The sequence below is a fragment of the Passer domesticus genome, chromosome 1 (genome assembly GCF_036417665.1).
Source record: "Passer domesticus isolate bPasDom1 chromosome 1, bPasDom1.hap1, whole genome shotgun sequence".
Lineage (NCBI taxonomy): Eukaryota > Metazoa > Chordata > Aves > Passeriformes > Passeridae > Passer > Passer domesticus.
Genome location: NC_087474.1, coordinates 22,506,144 through 22,533,514, shown reverse-complemented (window position 1 = coordinate 22,533,514; position 27,371 = coordinate 22,506,144). Strand labels below are relative to the sequence as shown.

At 35.5% G+C, this 27,371-nt stretch overlaps 1 protein-coding gene and 1 long non-coding RNA gene across 5 annotated transcripts in view; one reads left to right on the top strand and one right to left on the bottom strand.

Moving 5' to 3' along the window:
• Nucleotides 1-27,371, bottom strand: part of ANKIB1 (ankyrin repeat and IBR domain containing 1) — an 85,345-nt gene that overhangs the window by 9,046 nt on the left and 48,928 nt on the right. For all 4 annotated transcript variants that reach the window (XM_064409892.1, XM_064409910.1, XM_064409905.1 and 1 more), the window contains exons 4-15: nt 24,140-24,322; nt 17,523-17,640; nt 13,928-14,136; nt 11,651-11,739; nt 9,854-9,998; nt 8,411-8,577; nt 4,725-4,813; nt 3,584-3,714; nt 1,893-2,027; nt 1,247-1,333; nt 1,092-1,158; nt 579-724 (exon numbers count right to left, since the gene is read on the bottom strand). In XM_064409892.1, coding sequence (XP_064265962.1) covers nt 579-724; nt 1,092-1,158; nt 1,247-1,333; nt 1,893-2,027; nt 3,584-3,714; nt 4,725-4,813; nt 8,411-8,577; nt 9,854-9,998; nt 11,651-11,739; nt 13,928-14,136; nt 17,523-17,640; nt 24,140-24,322 — 1,566 coding nt within the window. The remainder of the gene's footprint in view (nt 1-578; nt 725-1,091; nt 1,159-1,246; nt 1,334-1,892; nt 2,028-3,583; nt 3,715-4,724; nt 4,814-8,410; nt 8,578-9,853; nt 9,999-11,650; nt 11,740-13,927; nt 14,137-17,522; nt 17,641-24,139; nt 24,323-27,371) is intronic.
• On the top strand, nt 723-7,908 carry LOC135294603 (uncharacterized). The gene is made up of 2 exons (XR_010356687.1): nt 723-921; nt 6,178-7,908. It is a non-coding gene; the product is annotated as an uncharacterized LOC135294603 (long non-coding RNA).

Here is a 27,371-nt window from a genome sequence, read left to right as displayed (position 1 = left end):
GAGTTAGTAACACAGAAAAAACAGTTTTACAGGGAAATGCAAATCAGGAAGAGCTCTTCTCCATAAATACTGAGGGGAATTATATCCATTTTTGTGAAAATACCTTATGAAATACCAAAATATCCCAAAATATCTGTCCCATAGCCTTCTCTTTTACTGACCTACATTCTGTCCTCCAGCTTGGAGCAGGATTTCCCTGCACTCTGAAATACTGAGCATCTTCAAGGGACCTAAGGGACAGAAAGGAGGCAGGCACTCCCCCAGTTTTGCCTCCTCCTAGATGTCAAGCACATCAGAAGGAAATGAAAGAAAAGAGAAGCTATAGAAGGAGATGAAGACTGAAGCTAAAATGTTACACTCAGAAGGCAGCATAACAGGAAATTTTCTTACTTTCCCCTTCCATCTGTCCTTATCCTTTTCCTTTGCAAAGTGATATAAAATATGCTACTTTTTCAAACTTGGTTACAAATGTAAGACAGGTATATCAGTTTTATACTACAAAAATGGCAAAAAGACACTTATAACTGACATAAAAAAATAAAGTGCCATTAGGAAAGTAAAATATATCCATATATTACCTGCATAAGTTCAAATATTTCTTTCTTTGTGCTTTTAGGCTCCAAAAAGAATCCATATGGATAAGAACACTTAAGAATGCGGCGAGTTTTTAGAAGCTCTTGCACTGCATCTTCAATGAATGTGGTATCAGGACAGCCTCCCTCAGCTGCAATATGAAACAAGCATTGGGAAAGTATTTTCCTGCTGATGTCAGCATTACTTTTGTGCATATCAGTTAAATATTTTGCAAGTAAAGAGCAGCAAGTTCTCAATAACTGCACAGTGTTCTTATGAAAAGAAGTAAGCACAGCACATTAGCTTCTGCCTTACTAATGCTACTTCCTCCTTGAGGCTTTGGAATAGGTAAGATTTACTGTACATTTAACTTTCATACAATGTTTACAAATTCTAGTACTGGAGGGATGACATCACACAGCAGACTTGATGTGAGCACTGTCCAAAAAAGAACAGTTTAGCCATAACTGTGTTGATGGGATTTCAAATGAAAGGCACAGATCATAGCAAATACTTACTTCCACTCAGAGCTCTACTCAACTGCTCCATCTTTTCTTTGGCTGTTTTTAGAAGGCGCTGTTCTAACTAGAAAAGGAAAGTAAATAAAATACAATAAGACAATTATTTTTGGATTAATAAACCAGAAACAAACATCAGTAAAAAATGGCTTGACCTGGTAGCTAAGTTCATGGTTCTTAAATCTTGTATAATAGTGCATAAACCTATCAAGCTCTTGAAATCTTCTATGCTTCTTTTCAGCCTGGAAAACAATGGAGAGACAAAAGAAACCAAAATAAATCTTATCATTTAATACAACAATCACCATTAAATATAATTAAATAGTGAACTGTTTCTATTCAGACTATATATAAAGTATTGTACACAATGCTGAGTGCCAGTAAGTAAAGACACAAAATTAATTTTTGAAATTCACAAGGCTGCAAATACTGCAGCCAAATAATTGATACACTGACAGTCCCTGCTATTTAAAGCAATTTTCCAAAAGCCAAAATTAAGGCATGTCTTCTGTAGTGCACAGCAGCTAACTGCAGGACCAGCATGCTCATTTCACAAAAGGAAACTATGTCACAGAGAAGTAAAACTACTTGAATAAAGTCACCAGTGGCTGTTAACAAAGTCAAAAGCAGAAATCTTATGCATCCACCAATAAGCAGTGCTTTCTTTCTATCTCTTTGATATGTTTAAGGTTGTATTTTTCCATTTGGAAGTCTGGTTTAGAAGAATTTTGATTACACTTATCCTGAATGGAGAATTGCAACCTTAGTGCTGTTTTTCAAATACACACATTCATTTGTTACCTCTACTGTCATCTCCTTGGACTGCTCCTCTACATGCTGAATAACTTCATAGCGAGTGCATCTGTAGTAGCCTCCAGTGGAAGAGCTGTGCTTCTTCCATTCTTCTAAGCATATCCAGCAAAAGTCATATTTGCACTTCAAAAAAAACAGGAAAAGAATAAAAAAAAAGAAGTTGAAATGTCTTTGATTTGCAGTTAGGCATCATCATTCCTCTATGGACAACTTAATTAACAGCATTCTGAGTGTAAAAAAATTTTGAGGAGCATCCTTCCTATTTTACTTAGTCAAGAGATCTGTTTATGAAACCATACCAAACCATGTCAGCCATCATTTTTGTTCCTTGGATCATTAGACTGTGTTGGTTCTACATGTTAAGTTTTAAGCGGAGGAAATAAACCCAATGGTAAATACAGCTGATCAGGCCTGGTTTTTTTGTTATTGTTAGAAAACCAGTCCCATTTCTTTAAACAACACAGAAACGATTCACGAGAAAGAATGAAATTTTTTTCCCTAATACCACTTTAAAAACCATGATTACTGGTGTCTTTGTCATGTGGTGTACCTGACACAAAATATTAATAACAACTACTAAAGCAAGAGAGGTCTGAACATCAACTTTGATGAGTGACTAATTCCAGGTGAGCCTTTTCTGCACTGACTGAGTAAAATGCTTTCAAAATAGGTAAAACCTTACAAGGAAGTATAAGGTGACTTATTCAGGCTTCTCTGCATCAGAGAAGATCAAACTGTGTTAAATATTCTCAATTCAGTAGCGAGTGTTCAGCTAGTTAATTTCAAAATAACTGGAAGCTATTTATGGACAGATAAGCAAAAGTAGTAGACCTGCACATTTTCAGAAAAATAAAGAGAATTACTTTCTACATCTGTTAGCCTTTTATTGTAGGCCAACTATGTCAAGTGTTCTCTACTTTCTTATTTTTACCTCAAAGAGGTAAAAATATTTTTGTTTTTACCTTTATCTTATTTTTTACCTCAAAGAGGTAATAGTTGTAGTTATATAAGATATTTCTAACATAAAGAAATGTCTAAATATGCTGCTTTTAACTAACTTGTGTGAAAAAGCATTTCCAAATGATACTGAACTCATGGCAAAAATATTTTTTCTATTTTGGTAACACAGTGAAAACTTGTGACTAATTTTCTGGCTGCTGTCATCAATAAATTTTCTTTGGAATCACTCTTTGCTGTCTTTTCATTCCTACTGATTAATTCCTGTTTACAGTTTTCCACCTAAAGTTCTCTGCTTTGTTGCTATGTTAGAGAAATAATGCAAAAGAAAAATATAGTAAGGCAAAACCTTCCTTAGACCAAAGCCTTCCTTAAAATCTTACATCTGCCAATTAAAACTGTTTTTTTTTTCTCTTCTACATTATTAATGACGTTTAAACCATCAATTATTTGTTTCATACTGTACTGGTAATTATTCTTAGGTGTTTATGAAATTTCAATCATTATAATGTACACCTGTCAGCCAAACAGATTTCAGTAAACATTAAAATCTAAATAGCTGTAACCTGCCATTTGCTCATTATCCAATCCTTGAAACAAGTTCCACTAGCTACCAGGCATGACCCTTCAGAGGTTTTGGACCTCTGTGGTCCTAAAATACATACAGGACATACAAAGCTGTATCTGATTCCTCAAGAAATCCCACGATGGGTCCTTCTTACCTTTGCACACTGCATGTGGTTGCAGCCCTCGTTCTTCTGGATTGGGGACTTGCAGTTGGCGCAGGGTTTGGAGTTGGTCAGTAACCACAGGCAGTTGGCAGCGTCCTCATAGGCCTCACTCACCCCCACAACTTTTTGAGGTGACAGGAGGATATGGAGCATGCAAAAACAGAGAGGTTGAAATCGTACTTGTGTAATCTTTTGTGAGAATCAGATTAGGAATGACACATATTTTCCTGTCTCTTGACAAAATATTGAAGTTTTTCACTATACATATTTCTCACATATGTTTTATTGTTACATTTTCTATTTATACATATATAATATTAATACATTTATTATTTCCATGTATTTCCATACATTTTAACACAAATTTATATACAGTATATGTGACAATTACAACATATAAGGGGCAAATACATATATGAAAGAAACAGGTAGAGTTTGACAAACTAGGGTGTATTTTGCCTCTTTATAAAATTTACTATGCTTTCCAAAATATTTACAACATACTATGGAAAGGCTCTGAACGGTGGCAACCAAGTTAATATGTATTCAATTTGCTGTATTCAATCTTTACTTTTTTTGTTAATGTTGACTAAGAAAATATCTGTCCTGTGTAAACCTTTCTTAGTTTCTTTTTAGTAAATGTTACATACCATTAATCTATTTCCTACAACTCCCTTGCAGTTCCCCCTCAACCTTACTATTATTATCACCTATTGGCTTGAATTAGTTTTAAAGCAATAAAAATCTTCATGGAACACTACTCAATCACAGGAGCAGACTAAGCTAAAAATCAAAATTGGACAGGGTAAATGAAGTTTTATGCCAGAATAAACTGACTAATTAATGAAACAAAGCTTTAAAAGGAAGGGAAGGAGTTTTGCATACCCTGCTTGAACAACACATGTATTTGTGGGGAGGAATATTCTACAAAGAACCATAATGCTGCAGTTAAAATGTAAGCAGCCCCTCATTCAGGAGTATCATTTCTTCCCCTTTTACCCCATTTTTCAACTAATGCTGAAAACAGTTTTTACTTTATGCAACTAAAAAAAAAAAAATCTGTCTAAAATCAAAAGATCAAAATGGCAGCAAAACACCCATTCCCTCCCTGCTGGCCCTCCATGGCTCTTACGTTCTTCTGGTTTCATTTCAGATATTTTCTGTAGCCAGTCCTTCCAGGTCTGGCAGTCACAGGGTTCATGTGCTTCACCAAGACATTCCCTGAAAAAGAAGGTGTATACACAATTACTTAGAGATTTAGAATTAAAGTCAAAATTGCTTCAAGCTAAAAAAAACCAAAAACAACCAAACAAACATGCCCAGAATTTAATTAAGTCTGGAAAACAAAAGCCAGATAAATAACATTATTTTAAAATAGACTACTTGCTCACAAGCATAGATAACTATTATTGATAAAAAATTTAAATGGCACAGGAAAGGAGAGAAGCTTCTTAAAATTACAAACTGAAATAAATCAGCTGGTTTGCAATTTGTTCTTATAACTGGGTATTATTTTAGTGCCACAAAAGTGCTCGTATAGTTTCTGTGATAAAGGTAAACCAAACTACAGAGTTCATCCAAAAGTAGGTAGTTTGCTATAACAGAAATATATTTATGTAGAATTACTTGCATCTGTTCAGTTGCAATAATCAACCTTTAACTAGATTCAAGCTTTTAATCTAGAACAAGATTTAAGCCCTTCAACACCAGCACTAAGTATTTATGGATATTTACTCCTTCCACCAGAGCCTCTTAAATGGGGGCTTGAACTTATTTACATGGACACAGTGGAGTAATGAGTCTCTTGAGCTTCTCCTGAAGTTCCTACTAGGACACAGTGGCAGCAGATATACGGCTTCCAGATGGTGCTGCAGTGTGGATGTGTCAGTATGCACTCTGGATTTGTAACAGCTCCTTTTTCTCTACTGGAATGGCAGCAAATAGCCTCAGACATCTGCCATATCAAAGCAAATAATTTCAGATGGGCACCAGCTCCATCAGAGCGTGCACAAGTTTGCTGCAGATCCAGTGGTGAACTGCTCTCTTGCAGTGCAGGTTCAGAAGCTACATCAATACTCTTTTGATTGCCCTTGTCCACGTTTTAAGCAGGAATTCAGAAACAAAGAAAAGGTTATGGGAACAATTTTGAACTTTTTTTACCCTTAGCTAGTCTGCTAACAAAAAAGCTTAAATTCAGCACACATGCATTTCTGGTTTGGACTTAAGATCTCAAAAAGATTGTACTAGAATGAGTAACTGATCTGTAATAAGGTGATTTCAGCCTTGGTTGAAAGTTAACACCTTTCATATCTGTGGGACAATAGGACACTTAAATTATTGACTTCAACAGTGCCAAGACCCTCTCACAGTATATAGTATTTGTTGCCAAAAAGGATTGAAACTAGCTAAGATTTAACATTGACAAGTTTTAAGTTAAAAGCTGATTAATTAGTCAATCTTTTATAGAGGGGGGTGTAGGAGGAGGGTCATGTGCCTTTGATACTTTCAAATTTGTAGATTTGTGGATTTTTAATGAAGTTCAGTCATATCTACATCTAAATCTTTATATCTTTATCTCTCTATAGATGACAGTTACAACAGTTGTTCAAGAACAACTTCTCATGGAAGAAGCTCTTTCCTCAGCCCACCCCAAAACAAGCATTTGTATGCTGGGATGTCATTTTGCTACAGTAAGAGCATTAAGCCTACTGTTCATGAAAGTTTTTATGGAAGCTGTATTTTGGATAGACTTCCTGACAGCAGTGGATGAAAGGAACTCACACGAGCAGTTGTGCCAGTTAACAGCAGGAGCCTCCCCAGACGCCTCGCTCAATACTCAGCAGGATGATTTTTATGAAGGCACAGTACATACTTATTAAAACTGTAGCAAGTTTCAACACAACAAGTTAAAATTCACAGAAGGGTGAAAAGAAGAATGTAGTTCTGGATTTTTTCCCCTCTCGTGGTATTTTGAACCAAAACAGCAGAAGACTGCTGCAACTTATAACAGGCGTCCCAAGTGCAGCTGAAGAGTTGTTGCTCCTGCAGAATGAGACTCTGCCCCTTGTCCATATCTAGGGTGAAAGGAGTGAGGACTGATGGTACAAAACCCTGCCTGCTAAGACTATTTTCCACAAGTGTCTGCTTGCTACAATTCCTTGTGCCTCTGAAACTCCATGAAGGGGGTTCTAATATGTTGAATGGATCTGATAATAAACTGATGGAGGATTTGTGCACAGTTTTAATGTATGATACATTTAAATAATTCAGAATACTTTTTCTGAAAGGGAATAGAATTTTGTATTTGCCACAATTGATTACATTTTGTTGGAGATGCTGTTAGCGGTGCATAATGAAAACTGAGTAAATTCTAGGAAACTCTGTATTGAAGAAAGGCCTTCTTGGACATTTTGTTGCTAACTTGAAGTATTTTTCAAGACCTTAACTATATTTGCTTGTGCAATATTTCAAAGCATTAATGTACAAAAATATACAGAAATATCAGGAAACATAAAAACCCCATGTCTCCTAAAAATTAGTAATTCAGAGGACATTTTCATTCTCAGAGAACATTCTAGGGAGCTAGTACATTCTGTCCATGTAAAGGAAGCAGAAGCTGCCATTGTCTGAAGGTTCATGTCAATATGACACTGAAGTGGTGTCAGGTTCCTTCAGGTTAATGCAAAATTGATTCTCTAACATCAGAAGCAAGGATGAGAGGATGGTACCTGCTTGTGGAATAGCATTAAGTTTTATTGCATGTTCATTGGTAGAAAACATAATTCTGGTTTGTTTCCATGGGATTTGCTTCTTTCTGAGTTCTCCATCCATTGTAAATGACCCCTTACCAGGAATTCATGTTTTCTGGCTTTTGTGGTTGTTTCATTAGGTCTGTTTTCTTTTTTTTTCCCTTCTTCCTTTCGTTCATATGAGAAAAGAACTAAAATCAGACACATTTTTGGTTAAGAATTATGATACCTGGAATCAAGCAGATGATTTAGGATGTCCTTGTATAATGGTTTCAATTGAAAAATGAAAAGAATTGCTGAACTTGTCTGAATGTCTCTATTTTTGTTGACACTTTTTAATTTTCCAAGAACATAAAGATGTCCCACTACAATAGCCATAAATTGTCAGTCTGATAATGTCAAGGAAAAATATGCCAATTTTTTTTTTTACTTTTGTTGATGCTGTTATGTCCTTTTCTAGGAAATGCTGAAGATCAGCAATTTGAGGGATGTTTTAAAAAATATCTGGCTTTTTACTCCTTCTTTAGCTTGTATTCATCTTAAAGCCCAGTAGAGGATAAGAGAAAGTGCTGAACCTCAAGTGAAACAAAGACTGGAGTGATGCTGCAAACAGAATAGCTCTGTGTGAAGGAAACGGTCTTTCATGGCCCCTTTAAACTCCAGCTTCTTTGATGTGATTCTAGCAAAATTCAGGAAGAGCTAAACATTGCTGGTTTTCTACACTGTGCCATGTTTTGATTATACAGCTATCCAGACACAAAAATCCTTGTTCCAGTATCCCACCTTTCCTCTGTTCCCTCAGAACAGAACATCATAACACTCCAAGCTGTTGTTTTGCACCCCACAGAGACAATAATGACTACTGGATTATAAATCTTTGCAGTGCCCCAAAATACTACAATATTTGTGTAGATGAGATTATTTAGTGCATGGATAGAGGATAATACAGTCATTTATCATGCCATACTAATTCCTGTTGCACTCTTGGCCATGCGGGACTTCTTAATTGATCCCTGGAACAGGAGTGCCTGTGAGTTTGTGTAGAGGCAGGGAAGTTTCCAGTACTAACCAGCAGAAAAGATGTCCTTTCCCACAATCTACTGCAGGGGCTTTTAGCATAGGGAAGCTGAGTGTATCTGATCCTGTTGAATTTGACCCTTGTCTTGTCAGCCTTACTGCTCTTTCACAGCCAGGTATAGGACACCATTTAATAGCAGGATTATTTTCAACAAAGGCCTGTGGGGGAAAAAAAAAGAAAGAAAATATTTTAGCACATAAGATCAGATTTCATCCTTGATATAAAACAATCCATATTCATAGTCCTCCTTTGAAGGAACAAAGAAAAACACTCTAAGGACAGTCTTGTAGCTACAAGGATAGATTTTTAAATATCGTTATAGAAACAGAGTAATTGAATTTCCACTCTTTTTTTAGTAACAACAGTACTTCAGACTTACACTAAGAATGAAATTATTTACATTCCAAACAAATGTTCAATCTCTGGAAGTTAATTCTTTTGTGATGTGGCTTACAGTAAACTACTATATACACACTGGCAATACACACATTAGCAGAAATCATTCTTTCAGTTGGAAAGAATGAAAACCTTACTGATTAAACAAAAATCCCACAATAAACCATAAATCAGAACTCAGTACTTTTCTTCCCATCTTTTTTGGTTAATGTAACAGGCCTTTTGTAAAAACTGTATCTAATAAATTAGGAGAAAAAGGAACTTCCACTACTTTGCTTCAAACCTATTCTGATCAACAGTCACTTAAAATAAAATATGCAAAAGATGAGTCAGATCTGGTAATTTAATTTGCATCTCACTGTGCAATAAAGAGATTTGTTGCAGAGAAAGTACTGTAAATGAAAAAATATTTCTCTACCTCTGCCCTGCCACCACTGATAAAGGAGCACATTTCTCAAGACTAGCTCATTACTACACCAGTATAAAAGAAGAAAGTTGAATTAAAATATTGCTTTTAAAAACAAATTGCAATGATGAAAACAAATACATTAAAAAACCCAGGAAAACCAAATCAAGTTTTTCCTACTACTCTACCCACATACAGCAATCATATCAAGCATTGTACTAGGAAGTTTTTTAAAAGGAAACAGGTGCTATTTCTGAATGCAGTAAAAACAATCAGAAAACGTTTAAAATTTCACATTGCAAATACAAACTGCTCTGACTTATTAAAACCTTCAAATCACCTGTTACAAAAATTAGTTTGATAAAATTATTAATATTGCATTAAGCAACAGACTATGGAAATATGGCATTTCTACTTAAGGAATAAATAAAATGTTCTTTCTTTTTTTCTCACTGGTACAGCAAACATTGATATTATGCTATGTAAGAGCCTATACGTATTTGCACATATTTGTTTATGAATTTCTACATGGAAAGTTACAGATATATTGCAGCATTTACCACAGAAGCTTTAAGTTACTTGTTGTAAAATGGAATAGAGTTCAAGAGTACAAGAACAGTTTGATAATTTACCTTAATGTCAAATTGAAGGTATCGCTTGTCCATCTCCTTGGAAACCACACTTTCTATGATGTCTACAGGCACAAGCTGGAAACAATCATATGCTGGGCAAAAAATGTTGTGAGCTTCACCCTCCTGAATTTTCAGATTCAAAAATCTGCCAGAATTTTGCCAGTCAGTATTTGTGAATAAAAAGTAAAAGTACTTAACACTATGTTCACAGGTATTCACAATGATTACTTTTCAAATAGAGAAATAGAAGTATCCCTTTCTGCTTAAAAGAGCTACAAATTTGATGAACAGCATAAATAAAAAAATAACACTTAACGGTTCAAATGTGAGTATCATCGGCAATATTTAGCCCTATGTTTGTGGTTTCCATCCATGCCATTTATCACACAACTCTGTATTATTTAATTAAATTGAGCATTATTTCTACCTTAAATCAGAAACAGAATATATATGTGTAATTGATCTAGGAAATAATTAATTTAATATGCAATTATTTTCTACAACTGTGCTAATAAAACTAGGCCTGCTTTTGGACACGAATGTCTGAATACAGAACAATCTCAAAAATGTGCTGGAAGCCGGACTTTAACAGTTGTTGTTTAGTTTCAAAGCTGTAGCAGGTTATTAATATGACAAAAAGAATGACACCATTCCAACTTTAATCATTTAAAGGACAGGCAGTTGTTCTAAGGCAGTCACCTGAGATCCTTCAACAGTTAAGGTAGAGATACCTGTCAATTCATCCCATCTTAGATTCGTATCTGAGAGCTGGGTAACTCAGTCCTGGCTATGCTCCAAGCCACTTAGGAATGACTGGCTCAGAAAGCTGAATTCCACCCTCCCTTGCCACTGAACTGTGGCTCTGAGCCTGTGGCTCTGAGCTGGCCCCTGTGTCCTGCACAAAGGACACACAGTCCCGCAGCCAAATTAGAAGCACCACGTCAAACCAGCAACTCCTACATCCTGCCCAGGGATTTGCAAGGCCAGAGAAGCACAACTAACAGTTTTCTTGCCACTGAAAAGCACTGCCTTTGGAAAGCTCATATGGAAAAGAAAGTGTTCTTCCTTAGCACCAGGCCTATGGGTTCACAGAAATGATCTGCAGCAGGAAGAGCTGTGCAGAAATGGTGCTGTAACAAGACACTACAGGGGTAGAGATCAAGTAGTACAATCTCCTGAATGGGGACACAGATGAATACAAAGCACTGCACACAGATATAATTATTGCTGGGAAATATGATTAATATTTATTCTACCATAATTATCCATGTCTGAGTTTTTCACTAGCATGACTACTCTGACCTATGCAGTAACAAGAGCCTTAGATTAATAGCACTTCTAAGTGAAATCTACCCCTCAGTTACTAACCCTCAACATAAAGAAAGAATTTTTAATTGCTTTTCTGGTTGGAAATGGATTCACAGCCTAGGTTTAGTGTGCTAAACTCAGAGATGAATTAAGCATGTTCTTAATTTAGAAACTGTAAACCCCAATGCTGCCAACACCACACACACACACTGGACAAATCAAGAGTATGCTTATCTATTTACACACAAGCTTCAAACATTTGACAAAGAATTTTGCTTTGTCAGAACCTCAACAAACATTACATTAGCCTAAACCAGTTGGTAATGGTTGTTTGAGTGACAACTAAAATATTCCACAGGTTCAAACCAGCAACTCTTTGAAACCCAAACAGTACTTCAGCATTAGCTGTTGAGACCATAACTCTGTCCTTTCCTCTGCAACACAGCAAGTATGAAAGTTTCTCACATGACAGAGAGCACAGATACTCACGCCTCCCAGCAAGCTCTGCAGAAGTCATGTCCACAAGGCATATCCACTGGGTCTTCAAACACAGAAATATTACACATGCAAATGTCACACTGTAAATGACAAAAATGCTTCTGATTAAGAAATACCCTAAGCTTTTTGTATTGTTAGCAGAATGAGTTATGTTGGAAAATCTCAGCAAAAATTTAAAGCAGTGCTCAATAGGGGAAGAAAATCAAGCTGTATCCAGAAAAAAAGTGTTATTTAAGCTACAGGAATGGGAAAGATTTAGTATCTCTGTTTCTATAAAACTCTATCCACAGAGCTGCTTTTTGCAGTGTCCTTGAGCTCAGGAAGTGCTTCACCCTGCAGAGTGTTGGAATCTCAGAGTTCTAGGTGCAAATGGAGCTGTTTTTCATCAGCTTCACACACAGCTAGAAATTAGTTTGATACAGGCTACAGGAAATGTTTAGCATCTCACACAGTCAGGTCTAAATCAAGGTGGAGCAGCTTAAGTGCACAGCAGCAGCAAATACTTTAAGTAATAACCTACATATATATAATTTTTTAAAAAAGACTTTGAGGTCTTTTGCAACTTGATCAAAAGGAAGAATAAGCTACAGTACAAATACTCCAACATAAGATATAATTGCTGAATTTTACAGAAGTAGGTACCAAAGAAAAAGTAACACTGAATACTGAGACCCTTACTCTGAAAGAGTTAAAGAGTAGGGATGAAAATACTCACTGCTTATGGCTATGTGTGGAAATAAATACTAATGCTCTTCAAGAAATACAAAAGGATTTTTCTTGTCATTGAAACAAAGACACCATGAAAATGTATTTCAACTTTCAGTGCATTAGGTATTATATACACATATGACATTTTCAGAAAGTTAGCCTGTGGTATGCCACTTTGAAAGGACTTACAGCCAAAACAAAATCTAACAAAAAAAAAAGGCTTTTAAGTGTAAAACTCAGTGAAGATATGTATTATTCCTTCATTCATTTAATCTTATTGTCTTGCCAAAATTAAATATTTTAAAATGATATTAGACAATGCATTAAAAAGGAATCTCTTAAATTTGTATGAGCTGTAAATTTTGTTTAAAACGTATCTTTAAAGTAAGGAATTTAATGAAGATCTGAGTTAAAACATCAAATAAAAACATTTACTAGAACTGTTTATAAAATAAGATGCAAATGCAAAACATGTAAAGGAGCTTTATACCTTGTGGCTTTATTTTATCTATTCCTTTTAGTTTTCATTTTCCTGGCAAAATGAGATTTGATAGTTCAAATAAGGTTCTTAAACAGACAGGAACATTAAGTGTGTAACTCTGGAACTTGGATTGAGACACACCAGATCTATAATGGCAAACATTACCCACACCTGCATTCCTGGTTAATGTCCATCAATGAAAAACAAAACACTCAATGTAAAACTGAGGATATACAATCTCCTGTTCAACATTTTAATTAGGAATTATTCACGGACAATATTTAACTGCTAATGGAAATAAATGTACAATAACAATATACCTTCTATAGATAGAGCTTCTTTTACAGCATTTTACAATTAAAGAAATAAAATATTTCTATGCAGGAATGCAAGATCTTAATTTTAATATGAGATTTAGGGGTGATCCATCTGAAAGACCGCATGTAATATTCTAAAAAAAAAATGCTTAGATCATGGAGCAATAGTTTTATAATGTTGCAGCTGTGGATTATTAAAAAGGGAACTCTGTCTTCCAAAAGAGACACACTGATTTTAATGAAAGGCGCTTTCATATTTCAAATTTGCAATAGCTTTGTAAACTCCTTGAAGCAGCCCACACATAGTAAAAGTAATTATAAGCTTACAGTACACTAGTGGGCTGACATTTCAAAATGCAGACAAAGACAATTTTGTTTTCTAAAGAAAAAATTTTCAAAAGGCAGGGTTCACAGAACTGCGTACATTTGGGGAAATGGATACAATGAAAGCGAACATCTTGATAGGGATGAGATGAAAAGTTCAAAAGAGCCAAATGCACTGATGTGACTGAAGCTGTCTAAAATGAGAGCTTGTGAATGACAGCCAAGGTAAAAACAGAATGGTTTGTATTTGCCAGGTGCTCAACTGTTTTATCATATAGATGTTTAAGGTGTCAACTTCCCTGTTCACCACTTTTGGAAAGAGAAACCCTTCATACTTTCACAGAGGTACTTTTGGCAGCTCCCCTGTCTACACAGCTGCACTGCGTTTAGAAATCAGCTGTTTAGCACTGCTGGTTTAAGATCTGTTTATAAATTTACCACAGCTGTGTCCATGTCTCCTGGTGAGGGGCTGATGTCGTCGGGGGAAGTGACGGAGGAGCGAGTGGTGCGCGGGGTGCGCGGAGAAGGGAGCGTGTCCCACGCGTTGTACCCGCTCGGAGGCGGCGTTGGCATCTGGACCCCGGAACGCTGGCAGCAGCTCTCCGGGTTACACATCCAGGCTTCAAGTAACTTCTCCCTGTCCCAGTCTTCAAGAAATACAGAGATAGAGGGAATTATGCACCTGACAATGTTTAAAATGTATTTTGTACCTGCACCTTCAAAAGAACAATAAACAAAAATAATTAAAATAAATAACTACAATGAAATACGATTGAATGGAACTTTAGCCATTACATTTCAGAGAACAAACTCACAGATAATATGTAATGTAATTGCATGACAAGCATCTCCTCTCCCTGTAATATGTCTTAACATTATTTTTGTTATTTATTTACAGCAATTGTAGTAGCTAGAACGCTTGGCTGAAAACCAGAACTCTACTGACTATTGCAGAAATACGAAAATATACCAGCCCTCACACCAAAGAATTTTCTTATTTTTTATAAGAAAAAAGTAATTGTTTAATATGGATTTAATTTTGTCTGTTGTGTTTTTGGTTTTTTTTTTTTAATAAAGACAGGAAATACAGGAAGAAGACTAAGGTTACAAGAAGATTGTGACTTAATGAGTTTCCAGTCTTTATATATATATATGCATATAAATATTGTTTCTAGGGGGAAAAAGATCCACCTGAGTAGAAAGAAAATTTCATATATTCTCACTACATTTTATTCTATAATTGTTAGTGAATGTTTTACTTTTATTCATAATTAACACTGCCCATTTATTTACAAAAACTAGTGAAACAAAATATAATATCTTAAAACTAAATCAAATACTTCTTCACAATTGTTTGAAATGCATTCTGTTTGTGATTCCAACGATTAATACTAAAGATATCTTCAGAATAGCAGGTTTTTCTACCAAAAATACTTACAAGTTCTCATTTAAGTATAAATTTATTAAATTTCTACACAGATTTGAATCTAAACTCATCAATACTACAAACAGATCAGACAAACTTGAATTTCACAAACTATTAGAAATTCCAAGTTTTTCCTGATGCTTTAAGTAACTATTTTAAAGTTTGGGGATTTTTTTAAGTGCTGGGTACTTCCAAAGAAACATCAATGTTATTAACCAAAATATGTTTTATTTTTATAAGGAAAACATAGTTCTCCTATCCTATATTAGTACTGGGAAAAAAAGATATGTGTTCTAAGCACCAAATTTAGTAAAAGCATTGCCTCTGTAAAAAAAAACCTCTTTGAGCTGCAGATGATTTATTGATCTGGTCCTTACTTATCTAAACTAAAATATATCACAGGTTAGTTTAATTTAATTTCTTTGAAGATATGCACCCACACAATTACACGTCAAAATTTACAGCATTTTTTCATACTACCCTGAGTTTAAAACCTTTCAGAGAGGGGCTGACTGATGTTAAGATACAGATAAAATTTGCTAGACATTTTCTTGACCTTCTTTGTTGCACTGTATCTTTAAAATAGGCAAGGGCTAAGACTCTAAATGGATCCACTTTGTTCTCTTCACTAACTTATGAATTTTAGCAAAACACAAGGTATATTTGTTGAACTGCCTATTTTTTATCCTGAAATCCATTGCTGCATACTGAATTAGAAGAGAACCAATGTTGAAAAACACTTGTAGAAAAACTGCAAAGTTATCTGCCTTCGTGACGGCCACAGTAACATTTTCTTTAATCTTGGCTTTAATTCTACATGCTTCTGTCTCTTAAGTAAAAAAAAAAGGTAAATATACTCTTAATGTCTGTGTCAATAAATTGATATAGTTGTACAATAAAAGAAAGCAAAATCTGGTGGATTAAATATTATATACCTGTAAACTATTAAACTTAGTATATATGTATGATCTTTCCAAGAATTTATAACATGCTTTTTATACCTTATTATTTTTCTATGTTATTCTTTTGTGAATTTCAAGATTTAATGCAAAAAAAAAATACAATTTGTCATTTGATGTTAATTCTCTAAACCTCTGTAAATACCTGAGTTATTTCCTTTACTAAGTTGAATCAATACAGCTACAGACAAAACAGTTGACTTTCTCATGACTTGCTAATTGTCCGTGCTTCTTTCTGTGCACTGGCCAATTGCATTAAGTTACCAGAACATCACTAAGGCAACATCAGTAGAATGACCTTTCCAACACAGACTGATTTCTTCTCAATTTTCAATTCCTGCTTGCTCGATGCTGACAGACATTTCTCCACCATTTACATCAACCACACTGATTTTCAACTAATTGCAGACTGAGCTGAGAGTTTGAACAGTACTGCCACAATTTTCCTCTTTAAAATATCTGCACAGGTTATGGAGCCTACTCAGTCAAGTATTTATAATTTTTAGCCTTACTGAGACTACTCTGGGAATACAACATAGCATTCAAATGTTGCACATATTTTAAATATAAGAATTGAACAAAGAATCAACATAAATATATATGGAAGGACCGTGCCTTAAATATTATCATACTGGCACAAGTTCATGTTTACTTAATTCAGTGTTAAAAGGAACACAAATACCAGCTATGGAAAATAATGTACAAGAGATGAGTTTCAGGTACTACAACTCCTCATAAAAGTGTACCAAAAGCTGTGGGTTTAAAATAATGTCTTTCTATTTCACTTGTCCCTCTCCCACTGACTTTAACAAGGAGCCCACAAAAATAATAGGGTATGAAAGCCTAATCCAGCAACACAGTGATGAGCATGCAAACCATTAACTGCCTGAGTAGTTCCTTTGGCATAAAGTAACAATGCAGATGCTTCAGTAAGCATAAGTTTTGAATCATTGAATCAAAGCCTAAAGCTTACACCGAGTTTCAGAGATACTTTTGTCTGGAGAAAACACACTGAATCCAGTATAACCCCTTTCTGACAAGCCCAGTTTAACTTGAACAAGAATACAGACTTATTTCAGTGAAAATAAATGAGTTGCAGATATGCACATGGAAAAGCATATCCTGTATGAAAAGTGTAACTATAAAAAAACCTCCAAAGGACATATACTCATATAATTTAAACCCCAAGGCAATTTCCAACCACTTATTACAATGGTCAGACTGCTCTTATTGCAAGCAAAAATACATTTAAAAATGCTGAGCTGGTTTTATATACAAATACATAGTTGCAGAAAACCAATGATCAGACAAAAATAGGTTTGATGAATTTGACTTTTCTGACATACAAAACCATGTAAGTTTTACTCCTGTGTCTCTCACCAAAACAGGGTGGTTCTGTTTTGCACACTGCTTAAGTTAAACTGTCTTCCATTATAATTCCTAGTTTAAATCACTTTTCTATCAGCTTCCCTGTCTGCCTCAATGGTTTTTGACAAACTGCAGCTGTACTTCTTACTAAAGTACTGTGTGGTCTGTTTCCTGCTATTAACCATTACTTCTCTTTTCCTTGGAAATAAAATGCAAGCATAAAACTGTGGTTTTGAATTTGCTGAAAGCAGTTTTTTTAGCCATTTAAGGTTGGGATTACCATGTGCCCGAAGTAGAGCTTCGGCAGTGAAGAGCGGGGCTTGAAGCATGTCAGCAGATTCCACGATCAGCATGTCCTTAAGCCTGCGCAGGTCTTGAAGTCTAAGCCCCTCATATGGCTTGAAGAAGAAAAAAGATAATTTACTTCTAATATTTTCAAGTTAGTCTCTAATACAATATTAAAAAGAAAGCATTCAAAGCACTGTTACTGATCACCATCTCAACTGTGAGGCAGTAGGGGACAAAATTTTTTCACCGTGCAATAACCATGCAAAGCTACATGGAAACACTGTCACTTCGTAATATTTATAGTATGATTTTTGTAAACTTCAAAATCTAAAAGCATTTCTTTCAGGTATCACGGAGAACTCCTTAAAGTTCTCCATTATAGCAGGAAGCCATCTTCAAATGATAAGCTAGCCTAACCCTGACTCTTTCTCTCTCTCTCCCAAGAAAAAGCGAGATTTTCACAGAATCTAGATTAACTTTGATTCACTGATTAGCCCTCAAATATAAGAATGCATGACCCAATTTGAATTAAGGATTTAGAGAAGATCTAGACAAAGGACAGGTTATCATACATTGCATATAGATTCTCTGACTATACATTAATCGAGACCTGTTAATTCTGGATTGGTCTGGAGGAGGATACATTGAGACATTAGACAGTGAGAAGTTTCTGAGCACAACCCAGTATCTGGATCTTCTGAGGCAATATCCACTCTTTCAGAAGCAAAGTCAGTCCCCAATAGGACAGATGAGACGTGCAATTAGATGTTCATAGAAACACTATGAGGGCTGAGGTTGGAAGGGACCTTCAAATGTCATTTGCTCCAGCCTTTCTCCTCAATCAGGGTCACCCAGAGCCAGCTGCCCAGGACAATGCCCAGATGGCTTTTGGCTATCTCCAAGGTTGGGGATATACTGTACATGGAGATATCAAAACTCTTTTTGAGAAGCAATGGCCAACTCTCTCTACAGAAAGCAGATCATCTAGCTGCCTTCCTGGTCTGGAGATCCATCCCCTTATTACAGCATTAAAAAAGGTCAAATCAGAAAGACAAAAATAAGTGATTTTAGGATTCTGAATTAGCTCCAACCAAGAGAGCAGAGATACACACATATGTTTGCAGACTCATTTTTAAAACTAAGACAGGAAGACTATGACAGCAAATAACGCATTTGTTAGTGTTGCACAGAGAAAATGTCCTATGGGTAGAAAGAGGAAAAAAAAAGTGGGAGGGTCTGTAAAGAGAATGGATACAGAAAGGATATGTAAAAACCACTATTCTTACATGAACTGGTTTTATTTATTTAAAGGGTAGCTAACAAAATATTTAAAGCATTTGACATAAAGTGTTACATGCTCAAAACTAATCAGGAACCTGGGCACCAAATGGCAATTGTCTCCAGCAACTGGAGACGGACGGACACAGCAGCAGTTGTGACAGATAATGACAGTTAAGACTATGCATTATTATTTACTGTCTATATTTTGGTTTTATGTAGACCATAATCCAGGACTCACCAGTGCTAGATTTTAAGGACAGAAATGTATGCATGCATACATAGCCAGAAAGCAAAAGACTGGTTCTGCCCTTGAAAGGTTGCAATTGGAGGAAAAGTCTGCTGCCCCTTTAAGCATAACAAGCTGAAGGCAGAAGTGATGAGCAGAATGGATACCCTAGGTTTTGAAATGATTTTGTTCTTTTGAGACACCTAGTCTAAAAATGTAACTTGCTTCCTGTATTCCAGACATCATAATTAACTCCACAATGCATCTAAAGCTTATGACTGACTCACACAAAGATGTCTCCTGTTAGCTAATCAGTGAAATAAACAGGTGCTTCTCCATACTAGAAACTTTGTCATCAGCAAGAGTAATGCTCCACAGACCTGTGCTGGGTCTCTGCTCTTGTCGACAAAGCAAGCAAAGCAGAAGAGAAATGACCTGTGAGTGTCCTGACCTGTATCTTGATTGCTCAAGTTCAGGCAGTTTCTCTATGTCCTTCCAGTGCTGATCATGCATGACTCAGTAAAGGACAACCTGAACGTTAATGGCTTGCACTGAAATAAATCTGGGCCACTTGGATTAACAGCATGCTGGAATTTGACTGACCTTCTTAACTTATTACAAAAGAGATAATTTTTTAAAAACATTTCAGAGAGACAAGGATAGAAACAACTGTGTGCCATAATGATTATAATTGTGCTGCATGTACAGCAAAAAAATAGAAGCAGAATGGTCATGACTGAATCTGAACTCCATTTTGAACTGCAACTGTAAAGCAATCAGCTGTGTCAGCACAACCATACTCAACTCTTGAAGACCGTACACATCATAAGGAAAAAATATCTTTTCTGTTAAACTTGCAACATATAAGCATATTTTAGGACCTGGTATTTTATCCTGAAATGCAGATATGTTCAGAATTATATTTAACTGACCGCTTCTAGGTCAAACACTGTCAAGTATCTCCCCTTGAGTAACAGACTACTATATTACCTCAGCTGGAGCATTCCACACAACCCAGCAGGGAGTTTTGGATCTTCAGTTTTTAAGAATCCTAATTTTATCTTTTTAAGTAATGAGGGAAATATTCCCTAAGAATGTGTTTGAAACATCAGACATTTGTTTCATAAAATGACATATGAGCCCACAGAAGAAGCTGAAAGAAAACAAATTTTAGACTGGCACTATTAAGGAGGTCAATCTGGAAATTCCGAAGTGAAGACTTTATACAATGGGAGCCTTAAAAATTTAATATGTACAAGACATTCTTGTAGAGACATATGAAGATACAGTCTTTAGTTAGAGGATGTACATCCAGGATGTAATATCACAGAGGTTTGTTTTTAACTGCTTTGAACACTAATGACATCTCTGCAAGGCCATAAAGGATTGCATCCATGTAAAGGATTTTGATTACAGTTTATGATGCTTGGCGACCTTCTTTAATGGTCATTTATGGAGGAACTCTTTATTGACATTTGCTGTGAAAAAGGCCTTGGTCAATATTAGCATCACTTAACTATATAATGATTTTGAAATATACTTTAAGAGTTACTACTTTAATGCATTGCTGAGCTTCTCACTACAGATCCCAACACTTCTGTATTTTCAAAAGCCCTTCTTTGAAATTCTTTTCTTCTCCAATTCTCATTACTTACATTTAGATATCATAAATTATACTTTTTTTTCCTCCTGAAAGTACTTTTAGTATGTAAACTGATTATTTTAACACTTCATTTCAAACTATTATTACTTTCTTCACTTTTAAAGCACCATTAAAATAAGGGCAAAGTAACTCTTTGCTACAGTGATGACTATGTAATTAAATGGTGACAAAATACTACATGTAAACATCCTTCTTTCTGGGTGGATGGAGTTCTGCAGTTAATGGAGTAATATATAAAAAAATTATTTATACTCCATTTAAGTCATTCAAGTAAAATTATATGCACTATATGTATATTGAGACTACATATATCTTAAGTAAATGTAGTCCCCTTCTCTCCTTTCATGTCATAAACCATTCTGTACCTGTAGAGACAAAATAAATTTGAATAATTTAAGATAACTCTTTGTACTAATGGTATTTATATTACTTATATATTTATATGACAGCAATTCAAGAATTGAAAAAAATCCATTTAATTTAATACACTCACACAGTAAATCTGTGATACACTCACTAGCAGTGTATTTCTTCAGTATTCAGTGGAACATACGTAAAAGAAATGAAGAAATTATATATTTTGCTGTTGCATAAGGTAATTCGCTGTGTCTGACTGAGAGCCAAAACTGTTCTGGAACATCTGCTCTGAGGTGCTGCTCATTCCCAGGTGTTTCTTATGTAAATTCAAAACATCGCATGATTTGATTGAAATGAAGGACCCTTTCAGTCTGAGTTATCCCAGGGATTCATCACCAAGACAAACATGCTCCCATGCTACAACACATCACAATGTAAAAGACTGTGCAAAAGAACAAGCAAAATCTATAAAATCAATTTAAGAACTATCACTTTATGTCATATTATTTAGTGTATCTTCAATTAGATTTAAAAGATAGATTTAGATTTTACATATCAAAGATTTTTTTTGAGATTATTCAACAAAGTAAGAGCAAAGAATCGAGTAAAAAAGGATTGTGTTCTCCTGTAAACATGGCAGACTCTGAAGGGGAGATAGGGGGTACTATCATTCAAGCAACTACTACAGATCTTAAACACTGGAGTTAAGCCCATTTAGCTGTTCTGCCCGGGAAGAAATCCTATTCATGGTTTTCAAATGTTTTATCTTTTCCTGTAACCTTCATTCAAAAGATGCAGTTCCTTTGAAAAATGCATTTCTTAGTGTGCAAAGTTTTTTAATTATTCATGAATGAGTATTTTCTGTTTTGGAAGAATGTTGAATGGCAACAATTACAAGCTGAATACTATGCTAAACAAGCATTTTGTACAGTCCATGCCTCAGTGTTTAATAATATATAAAAATGAAACTGAGAGGAAAACAGTAGATGATCATCCTTGAGAGGCAATTTTGGTGAAGCAGGTGGGCTCTGGGGCTTTTGACAGAGGCATCACCACAGGCAGTGGTAAGTGCAGCTGTCACTGCCCATGGCAGACATTTGTATACTGACCTGGAGGATGAGCACATGCAGTCAATGGGATTGCAGCTCAGTGCAACTCTTCCTAAGGCTGGTTTCTCAACTGGTTTTAGCCACTCTGAGGGCTAGGACTGAAAGATTAACTTCTCCTGGCTACATGCTCTTGGCATCTCCCTTGTGCCAGCACTTACTCTCTTAAGAGATAAACAAGATGTTAGAGAAATTATCCCACTGGAAAGTCATAAAGAAAGGGGGAAAAATCAGCAGGGAGGATGTGAAGACAGAACTGCTCTATGTAAATCCCCAAGGTCATCAATTGGTGTGCCAAATTCCAGGCTGGCATTTTTTGGCTTGTGAACATTTAGAAAACATGGGAAAGCTGCCCTGGTATGTGAAATGGACAACTGTACAGTCCCTTGTACCAAGTCTTTCAGCTGGTTTTGCTCAGCATCTACCTTAAACAGGCATGAGACAACATCTTCTCTTGCAGAAAAGCCTATTCAAGTGGCTCCTGACTTGTCCCACCCAAATCTGTAAGTTCCTTGTCTTCTTACCTGTGCTGGTGTATATGCCAGCAAACCCCTGGAATAAATATGACGATAACAATGATTCAACTTAAATAATACAGTTACAGATAACCACTCTTCAAATTTTTTTCTTCTTTTAAGCCAAAATATTGCTGTGATCCAGCTGAAAACATAACCTTCCAAATAGCTCTACTTGCATAACCAAAGGAGTGGTAAACTGCAATTGTGGCAAGAAACTGCTGCAGACTTTTGAAGTGTTTCTGCCAAGAGAGAATAAAAGTTCAAACTATCTTCTTACAATTTGGATGCCTCTACATGGAAATACTCAAATTAAAATGAGTTAATTACATTTGCTATTTCAACGTACTAAATATATTAAACCTCATCTCTAAATGTCTCATCTAGGAATAAACTATCTAATTAAGGCTGTTTAGATTTGAATTTATCCAAGAAAAATAGTCCAAAAATTAAATGGACATCACAAGGACTTGCTCAATCTCAAATAAAAGTGACAATGAGTGGCATTTTTCAGGGGAACAGTTAACGTGATCTAAGCCTACTCATGTATTTTCTTTTAAATATCATTAGGTCATAAGTGAAGCCAGCTAGTAAAAGGCCAAGCCATGCTATTTCTGAAGGGAGTAACCATAGAGAAATCTATTGTCTTTTAATTTAAACAGATATAATTTGTAATATTTACTGAATCATATAATTTATCTATGTATTTTCATTTAGACTTTTAGTTAACTAAAATCTAATAATGAATGGGGAGGGAACTTGTACTCAGAATCTTTTTGGGCAATTTATCTTTATGGAATCACAGCTGCCTGTAAGGCATAACAAAATTCAAGCCAATTTTTTTGTCAGTGAATTGTCTCTCTCTTTCAAAAGTTTACTTGGAAGTAACACCACTTGTTATTACCTGTTTTTCATACAAACTCTGGTATGTAGTAGCTTCAGGCATCATGTTATAAAACAAGAAAGCAAATGCACTATGTTAAAGTCCTGCACTAGTCAGTTTTGAGTGATTTTTGTAACATTCAACCCAGGAAGTCCAGGAAGATCCAGAAGAAGTTTCCCTACTCTATTCCACAGATCTTCTACTTTTCAGAATTTCTTTTGTCCTAATTTTGAAGACAAAAAGGCATCTTAAGAAATAATAATTAAAAAAATTAAATAATGTTTGGTTTACAGAAACTGTTTCCAAGCTTACTGGCCTCACTGTATCTCTTCCAGCCTCAATGCCCACAGGACAGTCCACATAATTAAGATATGAACAAAATTTCTGTTTACTTTTGACAATGCATTTGTTATGTTCTCAGAGCTTAACTTGAAAATTATAAAGAGCTGCGCTAGAACTGTTTACAAATACAAAGTACACAGTACAGTACCTACTGAAATACTTGCAGACTTGTGCCACAATGTAACTGCTACAAGTATAAATGTGCAAAATACTTCAGATTTAAAGTATCCTCTGACCTCTTTTTTGTCTAAAGCAGCATACTCAGCTTCAATGCTTTCAGCTTCAGGATCACGTGAAAATACCATTCGAGATTCCAGGTTAAGAGCCAGCTCTTTGTGGTGCTGTTTCTCTGCACAGTCACATGGGGTATCTTTATTTTCATTTTCTGCAAACAAATCTCCACCATGTTTTACTAGAAGCTGAAAAGTAAAATGGCAAAGTAAGCAGTTATTTATTAGCAACTCCAATATCACCCTAAAGAAAAGGCGAGTTAACAAAACAATAACAACAACAACAAAAAAATCCAACCAAGAACAGAATAATTATTATAATAATAATGGTCTTTAGAAACAAGGATTATCTATTTTTATTAAATAAATTACTGCTTGCTTTCACACATAATTATAGTAATTCCACAGATCCACAAAATCTAAGAAATACACTACAAGGTAATTTTGCATAATATATTAGTTAGATTTTAAAGACAAAAATTCTGCTTTACTGACATGGTCAGTGCCCCAGAGAAAATGAGGGGTCTGAGGCCCTCAAGCATGTGTCAAGATGGAGCTAAAAACACCTTTAAATATTCTTTCTACATGGGTACAACTCCACCATTTGCACACTTGTGCTGGCAGAAAATAAGAGATTGCTTGGGTAGGACGGATCAGAGGACACTGGTTCACCAGCAACACAAAATACTATTGGCAGCTCTACTTTGTTTCTGAGGACATGAAAAAAGTGAAATGAAATAACACTAACTCTAGCAATTCTAATACAGTGCAGTATTGTGCCATTTCACCAACCTTGTTTCTTGCCAGTAACCTTCCCAAGATGCAGTCTCTAACTATTAAACCTTTGTGCTGCTCTCCTTCACTTGCTGACTTGGTCTCCTGCTATAAACTGACCTGACAGAGGCAAGGACAGCATATGCCACAGATTTTAAAGGCCTAGGTGGACCGTTCTGTTGATTTATTATGACACCTTTATATCATTACTAAAATTATTCATCTTGTTTCTAAATAAGTCTATAAACATCTTGCCTTCAGAGCATGATGTCTGTAACAACACTATCAAGGGTATTTCAAAACTCAGGTTCTAATTTTTATACTTATAAAAAGCCCCAAACTTCTCTAAAATTATCTGTTCATCATATATGCCTTTTAGATCATGATCAGACACTCCTTATTTTTTTCTTCAGTAGAAGAGACAATTTCCTTCATCTCTCACTGCAGAATATCGAATGTCTTTTGCAAACCCGGACTCATTCTTGTAGATTGGGAAACCTTTCCCACATTTTCAAAAAAAAAAAAAAAAAAAAGCAAATCCAAAAATACCACAAACCAGTGCAATGACAAGATTTAGCTGAGAAGATATTAGTGTCATTGAGTATTTGATCTTCATAGCAGAGTATCAAAAATACAGATACTGGGACACTTACCAAGATACACAGCCAATGGTTAACCTTTGTTCTATCTAAACTTCTTAACATTGTCAAAACTTTGTTAATCTGAGTATCATACTCTGTCTGTTCATTTTAACCTCTAAGAGAAATTTAACTGAGGCAACTAAGACACCTTCCGAGGAAAAAGAATAATAAATATATTTGAAAGAACATTCCATAGACTTATGCAGCTCAAAATCAAATCTGCAAGATGAGGAATATGCAAAGCAACAAGTTTTTAATAATGATGCCATATTTCTCTAGAAACACTGTTAAAAAGTCTTGTGTTGCTTTATTAATTGAGATTAATAATCTAAATAATCATATTAGCAATTTAAACAATTGTAAAAATACTATTTAATATGCCAAATATACTGTGATAGTGTGGAATGTATATGCATAAAACCAAATCTGTTCAGCATGAAAGTTATTATTGTCTATTCAGTAGTTTGAGGTAAGCACATAATTTTACCCAAACTATCTTTAGCAATGGGTTCCACACAGCTGTTCTGCTTGGAGGAAATGTCTAACACACATGAATGGACTGCATATTTGACTGTATCAAGTCTGCACATTTGACTATCAACTTGGAAGAAGTCAACTTGTTGACTTGTTGCCCAAGAGGATCTATATGTGGGGTTTCCTTTTCTTATTTGGATGTGGTGCGGATAGGCAAAGTTAGAGAACTGGGGTTTCCTGCAAAGTGCTGGAAAGTGAAGGAGACAATAAAAAGGAATGCTGCTCTGAAGTGAGAGTAACCACTGCAAAAAAATGGGAAAAAGGCACTTGAGACCTTCCGTTTCTGGAGAGAGGGAAGACAACTTGAGGATCAGGATCATTTTTTTCTCTCTCTCGGTTTTTTCTTTTCTTTTTTTTTTTTAAGAATTTTAATCCTCAAATACTTCCAGGAACAAAGAGCTAATTGTTAAATTTCTTCACTGATCTCGGTTTCAGGCTTGGTGAAGACATGTAGTGTTCCTGTTCACAAATCTGTCCCTGTTGAAGGAGTTAGAAGGACTACAGACCACAGAACGGAGAATTTAGGATATCTCAGATCCAAGGATTTCTATTCCATGGGGAAATAAAGAACCTGGGGTGTAAATTGTGTTTCTAATGCAGAAGCCATGACTAGTTAGGACTACATACTCTGGCCAACAGCAATCCATGTGTATCAGAGTGTCAATTGTTCTTCAAAGACAAACTGAAAGCAAATTAGAGTCAGAAATGGTTTACTCAATTACAATAGGTATTGTCAAGAGAACATAACCCAGTTTATATAATTAAATGGGGAACTAGCAGTCTAGTACCTGGATTGAATGAATGAATCACATTACAGACACTGAGAAATAGAACCATAACTTGGAGAGAAGCACAAACCATGAACTTTTATGATGAGTTAATTGACTTTAGTCTGCAGTTAAAAGCTGCAGCCCAGCTCCAGAACCACAATTCACTCTGCAGCAGCTGTGATTCTTTCTGACATTACAATCTGCCTGGATTTTGTTGCATGAGCCCATTTGCTTCATGCTCTTGAAACTGAACCTTTTTAAACTGGTGTGTCTATCTCTAACACTGCTGTATAGCCTCATGTAGGGACATGAAGGCAGAAACAGCCAGAAGACTCCTTGCCCAAATCCCTTGTAAATCTGAAGTCTAAGTTTGTAAATACTAGATATTGAAATATGCTGGAAATTTGTTACTAAAGTTTTCTTCCGTTAGCCATTTCTCAACCAAAAAACTTTTCTTATGTCAAATAATTTTATGTATGTGTTTTTCACCAACATTTTTCAGAGGTCATCCAGAGCTAA